Below are 19,291 nucleotides of genomic sequence, written 5' to 3'. Positions count from 1 at the left end.
TTGGATAGTAAATTAAACTATTCCCTATCCTAGAGCGCCCTCCAGCGAAAGTCGTTGTAACGACTTTTGTTGTAAAACCTGCGTGGTAATGGTACTGCGTTGTAAAAGTTTTGTGGTAAAGGATGTTTCCCATATCCGTTGTGCACACCATAAATGGCAGTACAAAGATTCAGAACACAAGACGCAATACTTTAGTACTCTTTATCACATGACACATATCACACAACTTCATGTTTGAAGACACACAACAAGCAGCTTCAACGGTCCTGGGTCCTGAATAGTCTCTTCTCAATGGACCACTCCAGGCTGATTTTCCTGCCTAAATATATCTGAATCCTAAACTCCCATTCCAGCAAATGCTGCATGCAATAATAATGAGGGTCCCTGCACTGCACGCCTCATTTGCGTTACCCTTTCTTCTTTTTCATAGAAAATCTCAAGCACGGCCAGAAGACAAGAACGGCGGCGGCCGCCATTGATTGCAATGGTGACGTAGCTAGTGCAAAACTGAAGGTCAGCGAGGGAAAATTGCCTTCAGTGTTGCTGTCACCATGCCCTTCTCTCCATGACGCCCGAGCCCTTCTTTTTATTCCAGGCTATTCTGCTCTGTCTTCCCTTTGACTGGAGATTTCATGGTAATTTCTGGTTTCTTAGCTACGGTCATTGCAAAGAAGACAGTCCTCAAATAGAAGACCACACTCGCTCTTCACAGATAAATTACATTTCAGATTGCTTTCTCTCTGGGAGGAGGTTATCAGTTTTTGTACCGTAAGAAAACATATTGGTGGATTTCTTTTTCTGTTTATTGAGCTGCGTTCCACAGTTTTAAAGTGACCCTTTGCACTTGCGTGCAACACAAAGTCCTTCCATCGACAAAAAGGCGAACTGTTAAGAAAAGGGCTCGATGACCTGCTAGACGGGCTTCTCGTCACTGAGCATGGCATAGATCCGTCCTCAAGTAAATCCCAGGAATCCCAGTTGCTTGATAACTGAGGGCTGAGATACTGAGCTCAAAGTTTTCATTTAATGGCAGCATCTACAAGCAAGTCACCATCATCATGAGCTGTCAGGCTTGGAGCGGCAAAAAAAATGCTGGACACAGAATTACCACCTGCAATACAGCATGTTCTCAGTGGCGAGCCTGTTCCCTCACAAATTCTCCTTCTTTAACCCCTTCGCTGCTCATGATGAGCTCAGCTCCTCATGAGGTACACCTCTCGTACACTCATGACGAGCTGAGCTCGTCATGTAACGTGGGTTTTTGTAATCTTCAGCGCACCGCGGTAAATCGTACCGTGGTTAAGGTGTTAAGCATTCCCATTGCCGGTAAATCTTGGAACCAAATGGGGTGGCATCTCCCCTGGAGCTATTGCTCCATCCGACTCAGAATCTGGGCCTAAGAGAGCAACAATGGACAGAGCAAAATTCACCAGATCCCAAGCCTTATCTTTTCTAGCCCCTAAATTATGGCCCCTATTGTCTTTGGAAAGTAGACTGGTTAAAAGGTGTATTAATTTTAGGAAAGGCATAAAACCTAACTCTACAAAAAAATGACCTGCACCCACTTTTATAAAACAAGCACAACAGGTATACATACCAAAGTACTAAGATGTTTCCCATTGAACTTACCATTCAATGTACACCTTATGAAAAAAATCTCCAAACAAAATCCAAGCATAGAGTGGTGGCTTTAAACTCACCTTGTACATTAAGATGCTCATAATTTATTATAAATTACTAGCTCGTCTCTGTGATTTCATGTATTGAGTTCCCTTACTGTTTTATAAAGTATTTTACTCTCCATTCTGACATTCAATGCACTCACAACAAGTGCTTTAAAACGCCCTGCTTCTCTGTGGAAAGTGTTTAGTAGATGTCCCGGCCATTAGGTTTTCATGATACAGGCTTCTTTCTTGAATTGCATTTTGCGTACGCCATTGCTTCTTTAATTCTTTTTTTCTATGGCTTTATTGTGTCTCTACATACTCAAGATATCTACTTTCCTTTAGCAAAAAGTCCGCCATCTTGGACTCCTGAATATGTCTGCTGCTTTTGCCTGTGCTTCAGGGAATATTGCTTGGCAACAGACTCAGTAAAACAAATGCATTAATTTTTTACTTCCTAACTTTTCAACTTCCTGCTATAATCTACAGTAAATATGTCTTAAATGTGAGTGTTCTGTAATGTTGCAAAGTGTTTATAGGCCCATAAATCTTTTCAGCCTAGAAAAAGGAGAAAACACATTTGCAGGAATATGTTCAGAATGTGACAGTAGCCCCCAGTTATGCGGGGTACAAAATATGGCTAATTTTTATTAGCAAAAGAGAAATTAGTCATGTTCAACTGTCTCATGAAATTTCCATAATGGGGCTATAAAAACAGGGCAATCAGTTTACGGATAGAGTTGCCATTCGTCTACCTGTGCCTCTTGGTAAGAACTAGAGGGCATTATATTTCAGAAAATACTTCGGGGTATATTTACAAGGAAAGTGACGGAGCGCAGCATTACCCTTCTTAGCTTAACGCTGCGCTCCGCCACTTCTGAAACACAGGGCTGCACTGTATTTACAATAATAAGATGCAGCCCTGCGTTTCCCCCTGCGCTGGCGCTATTTACAGCGCCATAGCACTAAAGAAGGCACCCTTGCACTATAGTACAAGGTTGCCTGTGTGGAGGGAATGATTGTTTATGTGAATGAAGATGTCCCTTCCTGCACATAAACAATCACTAATGGCGATTTGTAACTTCTATGTGTGCTGCATTATGCAGCACACATAGAAGTTGCACCTCATCATTTTTAAAATGATTGTTTACTTGCAGGAAGGGACACCTTCCTGCACATAAACAATCGTGCATGGTGTTTTGCACAATGCAGCACACATAGAAACAGTGAAATGAGGGAAAATAAAGCATTTCTCCTCGTTGCGCCTTGTTCAGACCCATTTTTTATTTGGTCTTAATTTTGGCTCTATATTTAAGCTACATTTGTAAATATGGGGCAGCCTCAAAATCAATGGACATTATGGCAGAAAACCCAATTGCAACACTCATGGCCCTCCCCTTTCACGCTAAGTATAGTGTGAAAGAGGGCCTTATTTACAAGCCAGTGTTAAGCCATGTTAACCCGTTGGCTGCGCCGCCGATTTTGCGGAAGTGCAGCACTTTCGCAAAAAGGCGGGGCCGCGTAGGCCATTGGCCGACGGCAGCACCAGCGAGGTAGTGCTGCCGTCGGCCAATGGCCGACGGCAGCATTGAAGGGGTTAAGTAGCTTAACACTGCCTTGTAAATAAGGCGAAACCTGTATCGTCACAAGAACGCTGAAAAAAGTGACGTTCCTATAGTGATAGGGGCTTGTAAATATGCCCCATATTTCTAAGGTCATCATAGAACGGCACTAGGTTGATGGTCACATTCTTGAGCTTATTTTCTTTAAATAAGCCATTTCCTATCCCACGGATAGGACTCTGATCCGCAGCGAATCTCTTTGGAGAGACAGAGAATTTTTTTATTTTAGAAAGAGTTCTTCCACCATGAGGTTTTGTACACAGAAATATACAGTGTGCGAAATTCGGTAGATATGAGATTACAAAAATATTGATGAGGTGGAGAGAGGGAAGGGACATACAATGCAGAGTGTGCAAGTAAACACACTGTACAGCCAGCAATTACATGATAAACATTTTGTTTTTGCATCACAGAATTATACTACACATATTTACAACTGGTTGCACAGGGGATGAAGCAATTGTTACATGTGCAGAGGGGACTTTTTCCCAAACAGTAAAACACTATGAAAAAAATGCACTCTACAACATGGAAACAAGTTATTACATTTCAGTGCATGAAGGGAGGTCTTTATCATATATTGGGCAATTCGACTTACTCAATGATTAAAACGTTTAATGTTATGAGTGAGGGTGTATATGGTGGGGGACCTGCAATTATGAAAAAATAGCTCTTCTAGGGTTACAAAAACTATGACGAAATGCTTGGCTTTCTTTGCCGACTGTGCTGTAGCGGTGGGGCTGCATCTGATAGCGCCAAGTGACTCACAGAACCTAATATCAGAGCATTTTGCATAATCAGCTCGTGTCTAGTTTTGTGTACATTATTTAGCCAACACTTCCTTAGAATCACAAAATACTTTTGGATAACAGATGCTATTTGTGTAAAAAGTCGAATATCCACAATTTGCTCAAGTTATTGTCCTGAACAAGATTCCAAACCACAAGTCCAATGCACAAATGAATGTTGAGGGCAGGACTTACCTTCGTAGTTGGCGTGGAAGCCCTGGGCGCTGACGGCGTAGTCCGACACCAGCCACAGTGTCAGGAGGGATCCTGTGCTGACAATGGGGGCCGGAAGCTGGAATCCCGTTAATCTGCAAGACAGTGACCAAAAGAACCGTCAGTGGAACTGTAGAGCAATCACTTCTAATGACACTATGATAACAGAGGGTGGAACCACATGCTAAGAAAAACCCTCTCTGAGTGGCAGCAGCCAGAGTCTACAGCACAAGAACACATAAGGTAATTAGTCAACAAGTAAGGTGCACCATGCCCAACCAATCTACGAATCTTCACCCATCTTCAGGTCTACAGGGTACTGTAACTTTCAGGTTAATTTGTGATTTTATACCCATTTTTATTGCAAATATTTATGGAGTTCAGATAAACTCCAGATGGAAGTGGAAGAAAATTGACTTTTACATCACTTAATCCCTTAAAATTAACTCCTTTCCCACTAGTCTAAATGAAATATGTTTTTAGCTAAATTTAATTTATATCTCTTTTTAAACCAAAAATTTGTATGTAACATTTGTGTGTATATTGTATATGTGCTTTAATGGTGTCTTTTTAAGTACCGAATAAAGACTACAAATTGAATTGAATTGAAGTGGAAGATTGCACCCTGCGTAGGAAGATGTATACAATAATACCCTCCATTTCATACTCAGCTCCCTCCTATTTTCAGAATTTGTTTAATCATCTTCCCTTCATGGAGTCTGAACCCTTACTATTTTTTAATATTATCAAGCACTACCGGACATAAGAGACAGAGGCAGTGAACACAAAAAGGAAAATGTTCAATCCCTTATTTCCTAGAGCTGCAAATGCAGTTTCCTAGGGTATCATACCGTTTGCATGTGGTCCTCTCTCCCAAATGACATCCATGTTTTGAGTTGAAAATGATAATAAACAGCCCTACATTTAATTAGAGTTAGTAAGCAGGTCCATGACACCATCCATAAATAACCTGAGCAAAGTACAATCAATGACATAATTCAATATGAATGTCGCCTTCAGTACGCACAGTTTTAGAATCTTAATTTACATTAATTTAATTTACCAGTGTATGCTTTTTTATTGGACCCTCTAACTTATGACTACGTTTTACTAGCATAGGAGGAATTTGTCATTTTCAACGGTCTCATGAAATTTCCGTAACGAGGCTATAAAGGTTCTCACATTTGTGCTTTACTCATCTCGACACATCAGCAGTTATTCTGAAGGACAAACGAATGCTAGTTCGAAATTTTGGGAAGCCAGACCCAGCACCCCTTATAGCCCAGTTTTTATTTAGTATAAAAAAATCTGTTTGTAAAGCCATATTTTCAATCCAAAGTGCACCACGAGTACATTAGCACTGTAAGGGACGGGTTTAGAGTTTGGCGGAGAGGGTACTCCGTTACCACTACAATACACCATTTCTACACATTTTGCTCTTTAAGCAGAAAATTCAAACAAGTGCCACCAGAATGACATAGTTAGGGGCATAGTTTAGTCCGTGAGATTCAGGGAGCGTGAATTTGGAAATTTCCAAAAATCCTCATAGTGCGCCCAACCCAAAAATATGGTGCATCAGCAGGCATTGAGGAGATGAATGATTAGCATTGGCAGTGGCGGCTCGCCGAGGGAGTGCTGTAGGGCGGTGAGGCGGGGCAAAGTGGTGTGTGCATCGCTGAGTTGGCGATGCAGCGCACGCAAGGTCTATAGTTTTATTTATTTAATTACTTACCTTACTCCTGTCTGTCGTATGTCAGACTCCACTACACCCCACCCTGCCCCCCCTCCACTACCCCCCACCCTGTCCCTCCCCCGCCCCGCCTCACAGCCCTGCAGCACTCCCTCGTACAGCCGCCACTGAGCATTGGGGAGATTGAGGCATAGCCATTATGGGAGTCAAGGGCTAGGAGGGAGATATTCTGTTAATGAATGAAAATTCTTTGAAACCCTTCGAGTCTGTGCAATTATTGTGTGTTGTATAGGATGAGCTTTGATAACAGCAGACAGAACATTGGTGAGTTGGGCACAAGCTTTAGAAATGTTCACATGCGGTTCACATTATCCGATCCCAATGATATCATTCAGACCGTTGAGAATCTACTGCAGTATATGTCTATGTGTTTGTAGGGGTATGTTTTGTGTGTCGATGGATGCGTTTATATGTGTAAAACCTCAAAACTGTTCGCATTTGTTTTTATTAGGTATTTTTATATTTCAAATAAACCTAACTGTATGGAAATGTGGAGTGCCACAAATAGATCATTTTTATATCAACAGTAGCACCTCAAGACTTAAGAGGTACTGTTAAAAAAACCTAGTATGTTCAGTGGTGGAATCCACAAACAAAATTACATGCGGAGGCGGGTAATATCTAAATCACATTTAGTGGATAATTTGCACGGAACGTGTTCCACAGTTCAGCTTCCGAACAATAGAAAGAGGTGTCTTCCATCATTTGCAGAATGCAGAAGTAAAAAAATTCTAACATGCAGTAGAAGTAAGAAGTATAAAACTGGCATTTAACCTGGTTCTTGCCATGCCTATAATGGGAAATATATTGTGACATTGTCTATAAATCCCAAATACCTCATCAAAAACTAGCAAGTTTAAAAAGTCTTCTCTTAGGGCTAATAAAGGGTAAGAGGCAGTTTTACTTCTCAAAGCGTTCTCTACATCAGATCAAGTAAGAGTCACCAGATCTTCAAATAATTGCCTTTGCTTGTCGTTGCCAAGGTGTGCCGGAGGACGATGGAGGGGCGGATCCAAACAACTTCTTCCCATGTTACAAGGGAAATCTGCCTGTGCCACGAGTGGTTATGAGCCTAAGGGAAACCCAACGCGGCCACTGCTAATCCTAATTCAGATTCCTTAGGGACTAAGGGAGTCAGACACATCAATTACGCCCCTGAGACCACAGCCTTGATCGCAGTCAGTGAAAATGCTAACAAACTAAGCATGGGCGGAAAATCCGTTTCGCTCGCGGATTTTGCGGATTTTCAGTAAATTCGCAATCCGCGAGATTCGCGAATCTCCAGCAAAATCCGCAAATCCGCGAGCAGCGGATTTTGCTCGCACTGTTCGCGTGAGTTCGCGGCTTCCCAGTACAACTTCGCGCCCCGCGAATAAGCGCTAAATTGCAGAAATACGATCTTAGCAAAACTGAAACTACTTACCAGGTTCAAAAGTTCAGGCTCATCATTAGTAGCCATTTCCTGTAGTGCTTCCTGAGGGGCCCCTCCAGAGTTCAGTTGCCTACTTGCAACTATTATGTGACCCAGCTCTGAACCTCAGAATAGTTACACATATGCCACAAAGGTCCTGAATTACAGCTAAGGGAGACAAGCAGGAGCCAGGCTGGAAGTTCAAATCCATTAATCAGCCCCTAATTCATTATTGTCAGTTGGGGCAGGGCAGGTGTTGTAACTAATTTTGCAACAATGAAAGCACTTAGCAAGTGCAAAAGATCACTAATCAGGAAGCACTAAGGAAGCAGGTGCCAGCTAAAAAAATATTCTGTGACACATTAATCAGCCCCAAATTAATTCAGGTCACTTGAGGCAGGGAAGGTGTGCTTTGCTTTGCCACAATAATGTACACTGACTGGACAACCAGAGGGTGCTGTGATGAAACAGAGGGTGGCATGGGTGGGCCAGAGGGTGGCATGAGTAGTCAGAGAGTGGCAGTGGTGACAGAGAGTGGCAGTGATGAAGAAGAGTGTCCCAAACAGGCTGGACACGTAGAAACAACAAGTTCGCAAAACTTGCGACCCGACAGGTAAGTTCGCGTTTTGCGAAATTGTACAAAACCCTCGCGAACTGGCAGAAACACGCGCGAACACAAAAAAAAAAAAAGCAAATTCGCGAGAATTCGCGGATTTTGCGAATTGCGAGTTCGCAAATCCGCAAAATTCGCGAACGCGAGATTCGCAAAATTCGCCCATGCTTATAACAAACTAGGGGGCATGTTACCAAGGGCATTATCACCGCAATAGCAGGACTTTTTCCCGCTAATGCAGCGATAATTTTATCGCCCTATTACCAAGTTGTCGCTAACACCAGTTAGCGACAGCTTGTAGGCGATAGCGGGTATTTAGGGGCCCACTTTGCACGTCAGTGATAATTATTACTAATGATATGCAAAGGGGGCGTGCCAAGATGTTAGCGACTGAAAACAATCCCTAACATCTCTAACTCTTATTAACAACTTTTGGAAATATTCGCTCTAAGCGCGAATATCTCCAAAAGCTAACGCCTGCTAAAAGCAGTTCTTAGCCATTTTATCCAATGGAAGGTGGATAACATGGCTAAGAGCATTGTCATGATAATGCATGAATATCGCTGATTTTTCAGCGATATTCATGCATTTCGCAGGATTTTTACCGCTTTTGAGATAAACCTTGATAATATCAAGGTATCTCAGTAGTAAAAATCCTCGGTGCTCGGCGATATTTTTTTCCCGCTAACCAAGCAATATCGATAATTATCGCTATTGCTTGGTAATATGCCCCTAGATATCTAAACACAAAAAAGTGAGGAAAACCTGCTGACCCATTGGTTCCTCGCCACCCATTAAGGTAGATTTGGCTAAAGAGACAGGCAGGGAAGAGAGCACAGAAAGGAAGCAGCAAAAGGCAGAGCATGTGCAATGTTATGAGGAGGCCAGAGATGGTCGGCACGCGGGACCTAAGGTGGAGGGGGTCACACAAGAAGTAGATAGAACAAAGAGAAATTGAAAAGCTGCCTACAAATGTCTCCAAAGTATGGAACACAGTGAAGCTGTGAAGGAAGGGTTATTAAATGAGAGGTAAAGCCAGTAGATGGACTTCTCATAAAAACATACAAACAAATACGCCGGGACAGACAAGACCCTCAACAGATAATCAGTCTTTTGAACTAGGTTTTTTGGGTCATGAGCAGGTGTCCTCTGACACATTCTGTATACATTAACATATGCTTCTGCATTACCATATATCTGATTCTCAGCATTTTACAGCCTTGAACACTTTTCAAAACTTACTATCTCATTTCACACGCTTCTGTCATCCGAGAAGTACACATTTATGTCAATAAATCAATTTTCATATCAAACCATCTTCAAGTCTGGTACATCTGTGTCCCAATACGTCCTTGAGGGGATGTTGCTAACCTTTCTTCCCATAGAACCCACAATACGTAAGCGAAGCCTGTCATCTCCCCTTCTGCAGCACACAACCTTGACAAGCATCAGCTTTTTGGCACTTGCAGAGGAAGGTATTGTAAGGATTAACCCTGATGAGGTACCAGTACCTTTTGTGGATAACAAGCTGGTAGCTATTCAGGGGACAACTTAGGTGTTAATAAAGCAAAACTACCAATTCCTAGAAGTGTGACATTTAGAGGCGGGGGCTCAATCGGCTGCATATGTTCTGACAGTGAGCAGCAGTAACATGACCGTCTGAAAGACTAATTTTTTTGTTACTGTATGCATCAGTGTTGTAATATTGAAAGAGTTGCTAATTCTTTTCAAGTGCTTTGCTTCATAGAGTTGTGAATAAGCTTTTTTATCAAAGGATGAATCAATGTAATCTTTATGGAAAAGAAGATTCACACACAGTCATTTTGGGAAACACTCCTAAATTATGGAATACCATTCCTCATGACTTCAAAAATTAGAAGCTAAAGTCCTCTTTTTTCAAAGGCTCCTCCCCTCCAACTCATCACTTATCCTATGAGTACTGTCCCTGCTGTTACCTCAGTATGATAGCCAGCTAGTTCTCTTTAACCTTGTCTTTGAAGGTTTTTCTACGCTGTGTTATGGTAGCAACACCATATATCAGACTGATACCTTTGTGTGCCTATACTTTGTGATCCTATTAACCTACTCCACTTTATGTGAAATGCTTTTGTTGTAATGAAAAATAATATTAGCTTGTTTGAGGCTATGTGATATACATACTCATTGCTATTGTTGTAACCGTTAACTTTCTCCCTGTGTAAAATGCAGATTTTTCACCGCCTTGTGGGTAGATCATCTAAATTTTATTAAAGACACAGAGGCTACTATTATGCAACATCCTTTGATGTCACTACTCATAGCAGCTCCTTTAAAGAATGTGTTCCTTTATTCGGATAAAAACACACACCCTCAGGAGAATAAATATTGCTTCTAACATCAAGCGCTCATACATCCAATACTTTCTTGAATGAAACCAAACACAAAAAAAATTGTCAGATTCAAGGATAAATCTCTTAAAGGCAACAACTCATTTGATTCCCAACTGTTCAGAAAATCTAAAGCCTTTGCAATGTCCCAAACTGAAAAATACCTGGGCACTAGGGGTTTTGCCATTCTAGTGCTTATCATTAACCTTCGTACCACAATCCTGCCCCACCAATAGTCCATTGACGAACTCATGACCCGCAGCAATTGCTGATCTGTATACATTCATCGTTCTATAAGATAATTAATCTTCAAACCTTTCCAGTATATAATTCACCACTTCCACTAAAGACAATGAAACGGGATCAAACTCCCCTTTCATTCACCAGCAAACCGATTTGTGCCAAGCCAATCTGTACATTTTTCTTGTCCCTGCAAGGTCCTGCATGAGTTCTGGAAACATTGGAAACAGAATGAGAAAGTCCATTGACAATTCCAGCTGAATAGGGTGCGACTCCTGTGTTGTCTCCTTCCATCTGTGAACCATCATTGTCACAAGAACAATCATCGAGGAAGGCGGAAACACATAAGTACTGAGGCGTTTCAAATCTTGCCGGATATCATTGATCCTTGCTGACTGTGGGATCCAGACGCCAGATTAAATGCTTGCTCACCTGAACATTCAGTCTGTTCGCAACCAGATCCACCCTAAATGGTGCCCAGATTCTCTCCACCTCTAAGACAATTGTCCTGTTCAACTTCCAATTGCTTGTATCCTTGAAACTTCAAGTAACCAATCTGCCAACATGTTGCTCAAACCTGGGATGTGTTCCCCTGCAAACATACCCTTCTCATCAAACAGTATTTCCAAAACACTTTCGCTAAATATACCAATTCCTTTAATTCTGGACCCCCTAGCTTGTTTACATACCAAATCGCCACCACATTGTCCATCCCTCGAAGAACAAAACATTTCCCCCTGGTCCCACATAAAACATTTAAATACAAAAGATCCTGCTAGCATCTCCAGAAAATTTATGTACATCTTCTTCATGACCTCCTGTTGAAACTGCACCACACTGTCCACCCAACCATCTAAACTTGCATAAGACTCTACTATCTATTCTGGAAATGCTCCAAAACTCATCGAAGACGAAAGCCCTACCACATGCGCTACTATCCTCAGAGAAATCTGACCTTGCTGCAATACTCTCCATATTTCTTTCCTCAAACTTTTCAACTATTCCTTCAGGATTTTCAAAACCCAATCTACATTCCCACCAAGAATCCTAGAAACTGAGTTTCCGTACTAAACAAGACTACTTCCTGGTGACCACAAAACCTTAATGTTCCAGTATATCGACTGCCTTCTTTTTATAATTCAACACTCTTTCCCTGTTCTGAAGCATTATCCGCAGGGCTCGAGTCGGGGTACCACGTGGGTGGACGGCATCCCCCACTTATTTTACCTGGAGCTCGATAACTGGAGCAAATGGAGCCACACATTCACTCTTTGGCCTCTCTGGGGCGAGATCGGAGCCCATTCAGAACGCGCTGGCTTCTCTGATGCAATCGCATCTAAGGGGTGAGCGAGGGGAGGCAATGAGTCTGATGGTGCAAGACAGCTTTCATGACGTCACTTCCTGTCATAACTTCAGCGCCCCCCACTTCTTTTTTTAGGACTTGTGCCCTGATTATCAGGATGTCTTTCAGATAAGTAATCAAGCAGACACCTCTTTATCTCAGATAAGACACCACTGGTCGCAAAATCTTTGTAACACCATGGGGCAGAGTTAAGACCAAATGGAAGGCCAATTGTCGTGCTCCCAAACTTTCTGTTGGTGAGACATGCGTGAGAAAAAACTCAACTACGCGCAAATGGTGGACTTTGGCCAAAACTCTGAGTTACAAGAGTAACACGGAGTTGTCAATACTACGCAAACTCCATGTGTAAAGTGGATTTTTTTGCCTACCCTGATTAGATATCGCCCACTGCAATGTGGTTTAGTTTTCTGTAATAATGTGTTTCAAAGTGGGACTCCATAGTTTATTTTCACTAAACCCCCTTCTTGTAATGAACATTTTCAAGTAACCCTTTATGTGGATGGGGTGTTGAGTTTTATAAACAGTTAAACAATACTTGTTACCAGCCATTGGCAAAAAATATCTTTTCTAAATTTGAAATCAGCAATTTATAAACAATTTCTACTCATCAATCTGCAAACGTTGACTTCTAAGAAGTAGGGTTTAGCAATCTACTATGAAAAGTCTAATCTCTAATAAAGCTTTTTTCCTAAACTTAGACTGTGTAGTCTGTAAATAAATCTTTTCTGAACTTAAAACGACAATGGTAGACCAATGCAAAGCCATTTCTTTGATTTGTCACTACCTTTATAAGATAAAACAATTGATGATATGGAAAGGGTGCAGTCTTTGTATTCAGAATTTACAACCTGCCCAATTTTCCTAACCGGAATCGTAGCCGGCCATCTGTAAACAATGTATCTTCTCACTATGCAACAGCTATCTGCACAACAATCAGTGATGCGTGAATTGTTAATCTGTAAGCAATGCATTCCCAGTCATTTGAGGCTACAATATGTTAACAGTGCCATCTCTAGATTGCCACTTAGAATCTCTTATCAGTCCAACATCTGAACTGAAACCAGCAATATTTTAAAAGAGACATTCCTGTGTGGACAGCCAGTGGTGTTTAGCTATGTTTCCTTTGTTTTACTTTTCACCTCGAGACCTCCCGCCAGTGTTTTATTATTGTTGTATTTGAATGTAAATATCCTCTGACAATAGGGAGTATTAATATAATAATATAATCATTGCGGGCTGTTACACCAGCTACACCCAATTCTATTCATTTCTCAGGTTACCTGAAGCGGAGTTTGACAACTGAAGCAGTGACAGAAGCAGAGAGAGGCTTGTTACGCAAAACCACAATAACTTGGGGTAACAAACAGCCATCTTTGTAAGCTGTTGTGGACAGTTCAGAGAAGAAACTTTGCAACAACAGTGAGAACGCGCCACATCCTAAGCATGATTGCAGGAAGATGAGCTGCGATTGGTCAGAGGTTGAGAAGAGAGTAGCATGCCAGAGTTCCAAAAATCTCTGATAAGATCCAGCCGCATCACAGCCTGCAGCAGAGAGCCTTGATTAGGCACACTCCCAGGGTCTGCACCCCAGAAACTCCCAGTTTATGAAAAAGTGGCTGCTGACTTGCTTACCCGGGGTCTGTATTGTGGGTTGTGTTAGATTATGATAGACGCACAAAGGATGTAAAGAAAGTATACACCTTGCAGGGTAGCCCAAAGGATAAAGGTAGTCACTGAAGTTTCTATCTGACTGTAACCTGCAAATCACAGATTATAATCCAGAGAGGGCGAAATTAACTTTTTATCCTTCCAAATTTGATAAAATACAGTGTGTGAGAAAACATTCTGAAAATTTAGTGCCAAGAGACAACTGGGTAGGGATTTCTGTACTTTTTAACCCCTTCACTGCGGCGGCTCTTCCGCCGCAGTGCTAAGGGGGCGGGGCGGAAGAGCGGCAGGCGCATGCTGGTGACGGAACCGCTCCGCCACCAGCGTCGGTTGCGCTGTGCTTATGACGGAGCGGTTCCGTCATGGCCCCGCCCGCTCAATAGAACGCCCAGCGCAGGCGCAAAATTCGCGCCGCGCAGGCGCGTCGGGCAGGCCATGACGGAACCGCTCCGTCATAAGCACAGGGCCACCCCTGCTGATGACGGAGTGGTTCCGTCATCAGCAGGGGAGGGGTTAAAATAGTGAAAATGATATTATTATATTATTTTCAGCTTTGAGGGAAAATCAAGCTTGAAAGCAAGGTAAAGAAGCGATGACACCATGAAGTGTTTTGTTATGTTGACCTCAGTAAAATCAGAGGTCATCACACCACCTTTCTACAAGCTTCCCACATATTCACATCGCAATGGCAGGCTACACCCCAGCAAGAAGAAATGGTCTCACAAATAGTGGTGTGACATCTACACTAAGTGAAAATGGCATAGAGCACCTCACAGAAAACACAAGCAACATTTGATGGAAATTAGAAAACAGTTTGCTAGTAGAAAATTAAAAAATCAATAACATGGATAAAAATAATTTCACAATGGCAGCAACATATGACTGCAAAAGTGCATAAATATGTAATATGTCTCACACAAGAAGGCATCAACACAAATTATGGTTTGCTATGTTGGACTCGGAATATCAGAAATTAAAAATAATCAACTGCCACTGTGTAGTTAAAATTAGGTCAGAGTTTCTATAGGCGGAACATCTTGTTTTGTTAATAACTTTGCACCATTTGATTAACTTGAATTCTACCAATGACACTATCCCCAAAAAATCTACTTCATGGAAATTCCCATAGGAAACTTTACGCTCTTCAATAGAGAAAAAATAGCTGAAATGAAATATAGCACATTTAGCAAACATTTTGAAGTGTACCCAGAAAGAGTGCTTTTTTGGATTTGGTGTAAATGTGATCTGTCCTTTTTGAGAAATTAACAGTGAAATAGGGGCTCAGGTTGGGCATGATAGGGTTAAAAACTTAAATATGTATGGACTGTTTGTATCCTGATATACTCTGACTGGGCAATTGAAAGGCGACTAGTTAATTCTGACTGACTGGCCACACATGACCACTATGTTATAGTAGGCGTCTCAGGATTCAAGTGAAATACAGAGCAGCTTTGAAGCAGCTGCTCCATTTTCAATGTGCAGGCCACAACCTGCCAGCACTTTTAAGAGGGGTAAGAGATCTCCTTGCAACCAGGTGCAGTTAGTGACTGCATCCCCCTTTCAAGGGGATGTCTAGGGATTCCATAGGACCACCTTCACCTACTTCGGTGGGCTGCCATCAGAGGGTGCACTGACAGTGCGCCACCTTTTAGGTGGCCACTCCCAGTGCACCTCCTGACATCTTATTTGCCTCTGTGCCTGTATCTACAATATGTCGTGGGCACAGAGGCAAAGAGATTCCCTCATTTGCATGGTGCCACAGCCTCTCTGATGATAGCAGTGGCGCAATATGAACGCCAGAGCTATCTGGATTACAGAAGGGGCCACATAAGTGTCTGCAGCGCTTTCTGTAATAACAAAGTGCTCTGGGGAGCACAAACCGGATGCAAAGGCCCGTTGTGCCCCCGGGGCACTTTGTATAATTAGACCCCTGGACCTCTAAAACTTTGTATTACTATTTATGACAAAAGTGTGGCACGCAGGAATGCCATCTTGTTGAAATCAATGCTGTAAACCTTAAAGCATTTTCTTTAGAGATGAAAGAAATTAGTGTGGTTATTGTGTCATAAAAATGATGGTTAATGCTCTAGAAAGATGAACATAAGTACACATTTTTCTTTGAGTTCTCAGATATCGTTCTCATTCGTATCATTAAAACATTCTAACATGCATACTGATAATGTACTTCAATATGTACTTTCAGCACCAGCAGCAGTCTGTCTGTTAGATCACCAAAGAATTCTAATCAGCAGCACTAGAGCGAACATTCTGTATTTATGACAAAGGTATGGCACACCGGATCCTCATCTTGATGGAATCAAGGCAGTAAAACTGACAACATATCCTAAAGAGGAGACTGCAGTAATGGAACAAAATGAGTGTTTTGTGTAATAGAAATTATAGTTAGTGCTCTAGAAAACAAACATGAGGACACATTTTCTCTTAAGTTCCCAATTTCTTCCACATCTGTTTCAGTAAAACAGCCTGACATCCACAATGAAACCTACTTGCAATGCCAACAGCAGTCTGTCAGTAAACTCCCTAGTGATCAACTGCAGTGTCACCAGAACACCAGAGCTCTAACACTTTGTATTCAAGACAAAAGTGAGACACTTTTGAATGCCATTTTGTTGGAATAGGAGCTTTTGGATTGCTGAGGAGCAGGCTCAAATAAATAAGCATTAAGATGTTAATGAAGGCATGAAACAGCAGCTTAAAAATGTGAGGGAGGTTGGGGTTTTCGGTAGCTTGAGGCGTAATGCATTTTTAATGGGGCAAAAGGTAGTTAACCGAGAGATATCTACATAAGTACAGCATCCCCATTCCACATTTATTTACTGAGTCTACCCATTTTTTCAGTAACTTAACAGCTCCCTAATTTTAATATTTACATTTTGCTAAAACAGTACTGAAAAAAACCCAAATATTTAAGTTATGATATGTTTTGGTGCTAAGACTTTAAGGTGATGTAATAGTTAGGTGTTGAAATTAAACCTAAGCTAATGTTCAAAAAGCCAAAAACCACTGAAACATTCCAGTTATAGTTTCGTGAGCTGACTTTAAATTGCACCCTATCATGCACTGCTTAGTATCTCATATATTACGTTACTCATTGCATGTTAAATGACATCATGGATGACGTCACTTATGTTATCTCAGTTACAGCCTCAGACCAGACCCTGCATCCAATATGCATTACGACTTGGATTCAGTGCCTAGGCTCCAGAGAGTCCCTGCATCTTACCCTCCACAAGCATCAAACCTCCAATGCACACAATGTTTGGCCAAACAAAGGAAAAGTATTGCACAGGGCTCACCTGTGGTAGGGTCTGCACCCACACCTCCACAAGTGGCCGACACGCTCCATGCACAGGCTTTGGACATACACAGCAGAGGTTGTATGCAAAGCCTAACGTTCTATCAGAGCCTGCAGCCAGCATACAATATGAGTTAGGAAGGTTCTTGCCCTATTGCCAAAACCTTTGCCCAACTCTCTGCATGTGGAAACCCCCACTGTGCATTTCCCTCAGCCTTGCAAAGTGGGAGATTGGCCGCAAAGCATTGCATGTGGCCAGGCACTTTGCCCAACTCCCATGACCACCAAACACCCTACTTGCTCAGCCTTCAGCCCTTCACAACATAGGTTGATCAAAGGGTCTATTGTTCAATGATGTTCAGCAGCCAGCTCTCTGCAAGTTACCAACCCCCACTACACCCATCATTTGAGTGAATATAAGTAAAAACAGAGTCATCCACCAAAATACTTCACTACTGAAATATCCAGTTTATTTTTCTTCTTTCAAAGCTTCGGGCAAGCTAGCTTATAAGAGTCCACCTATCGATTAGGGTGATGTATTTACAAAGCCTATATCATACTGTCAGAATCAATAGTTGATCTCATTAGTAATTTCAACAATGTTGTTATTTAAGTATTACCATACCTAACTAAAAAGTCACATTAACATAGATAGACAGAGACAGACAGACAGAGAGATAGGTAGAAAGGCAAATAGATAGATAAATATATAGATAAATATATAGATAGATAGATAGATAGATAGATAGATAGATAGATAGATAGATAGATAGATAGATAGATAGATAGATAGATAGATAGATAGATAGATAGATAGATAGATAGATAGATAGATAGATAGATAGATAGATAGATAGATAGATAGATAGATGGATGGATGGATGGATGGATGGATGGATGGATGGATGGATGGATGGATGGATGGATGGATGGATGGATGGATGGATGGATGGATGGATGGATGGATGGATGGATGGATGGATGGATGGATGGATGGATGGATGGATGGATGGATGGATGGATGGATGGATGGATGGATGGATGGATGGATGGATGGATAGATAGATAGATAGATAGATAGATAGATAGATAGATAGATAGATAGATAGATAGATAGATAGATAGATAGATGGATAGATAGATAGATGGATAGATGGATGGATGGATGGATGGATAGATGGATGGATGGATGGATGGATGGATGGATGGATGGATGGATGGATGGATGGATGGATGGATGGATGGATGGATGGATGGATGGATGGATGGATGGATGGATGGATAGATAGATAGATAGATAGATAGATAGATAGATAGATAGATAGATAGATAGATAGATTCTTTGTTGTTACCGCAGTAAAAACGTATGTGGTCTGTGGGGCTGCACTGCATTGTCTGAAATCCATCAAATGGCAGATTCACAGATAAAGGATTATCTGTTTTCATAAACTAGTGCTTTGAAAATACTGTTTGGCCTTGTGTTGTGTGAGTCATGACTCAGTGATGACTACCATGTGACTGACTCTGTTTTGACTCTTGCTGTGTTTGAGAAACAACGATAAATTGCAAAATCTTTTAATTTCTCATTAAAGATCTCCTCTGATTTTCAAACATCTGTAGTCATCCCTATATAGGATTCCGAAAGCTGTTCAGATATGTTTTAAATCCGGTTTATAAGACATGCATTCATTTTTGCATTAACTTACAGGCATTCATTATTCGGTGTGCTTTTGCACTTTTCATGAAACTGCAGCTATTTTGTAGGAAGCTTTAGCAATGGTTAAACAGAACGGTGCATTGTTCAGCAAAGGGCACCATTAATCTAAAAAATAAGTTACACCGCTTCTAGTCATGGAGCAATAATTCTGAAAATAAATTGTCAGCAAGCCATGGCGGTCAGCGAAGTACTTTATCATTCTGCTCACCGGGAGATTCCCTGGACCACAGCAATAAGAAATAAAAATGCCAGGCCGGAGATTGCAGTCAGACACAACATACTGTCACCCTCCACATCCAACAATTCTTAAATCGCACAGTCTCACGCAACATAGTTGCAACGTGAACGCATGTCGTGTGAGACCCCCTCAGCCAATCCTTCATGATGAAATCCGCCAGTATAGTCCTAAAAATCCGAGAATGTAAATTACAATAAACAGGGAAAGACAAGAGTGGTTGCACTTTACTTGGTATGCGTGGGGGTGTGGCCAAGATGGCGGCTGGAGCTTACACACTTTAAGCAGCTCCTCAATGAACCGCTCAATATCCTGAAATAATTGC

The 19,291-nt window shown here is 41.6% G+C and overlaps 1 protein-coding gene across 1 annotated transcript in view; it reads right to left on the bottom strand.

Annotated features, from left to right (window-relative positions):
* The window catches only part of CSMD2 (CUB and Sushi multiple domains 2), a 1,651,801-nt gene that overhangs the window by 1,303,121 nt on the left and 329,389 nt on the right, over positions 1-19,291 (bottom strand). Inside the window, exon 3 of the mRNA XM_086956548.1 lies at positions 4,270-4,382. Within this exon, the coding sequence (XP_086812674.1) occupies positions 4,270-4,382 (113 nt within the window). The remainder of the gene's footprint in view (positions 1-4,269; positions 4,383-19,291) is intronic.

This window comes from Lissotriton vulgaris, chromosome 2_1, assembly GCF_964263255.1.
Source record: "Lissotriton vulgaris chromosome 2_1, aLisVul1.2, whole genome shotgun sequence".
NCBI classification, from domain to species: domain Eukaryota; kingdom Metazoa; phylum Chordata; class Amphibia; order Caudata; family Salamandridae; genus Lissotriton; species Lissotriton vulgaris.
Note: the sequence above shows the minus strand (reverse complement) of the source record. Positions and strands in the feature narration are given on the sequence as shown.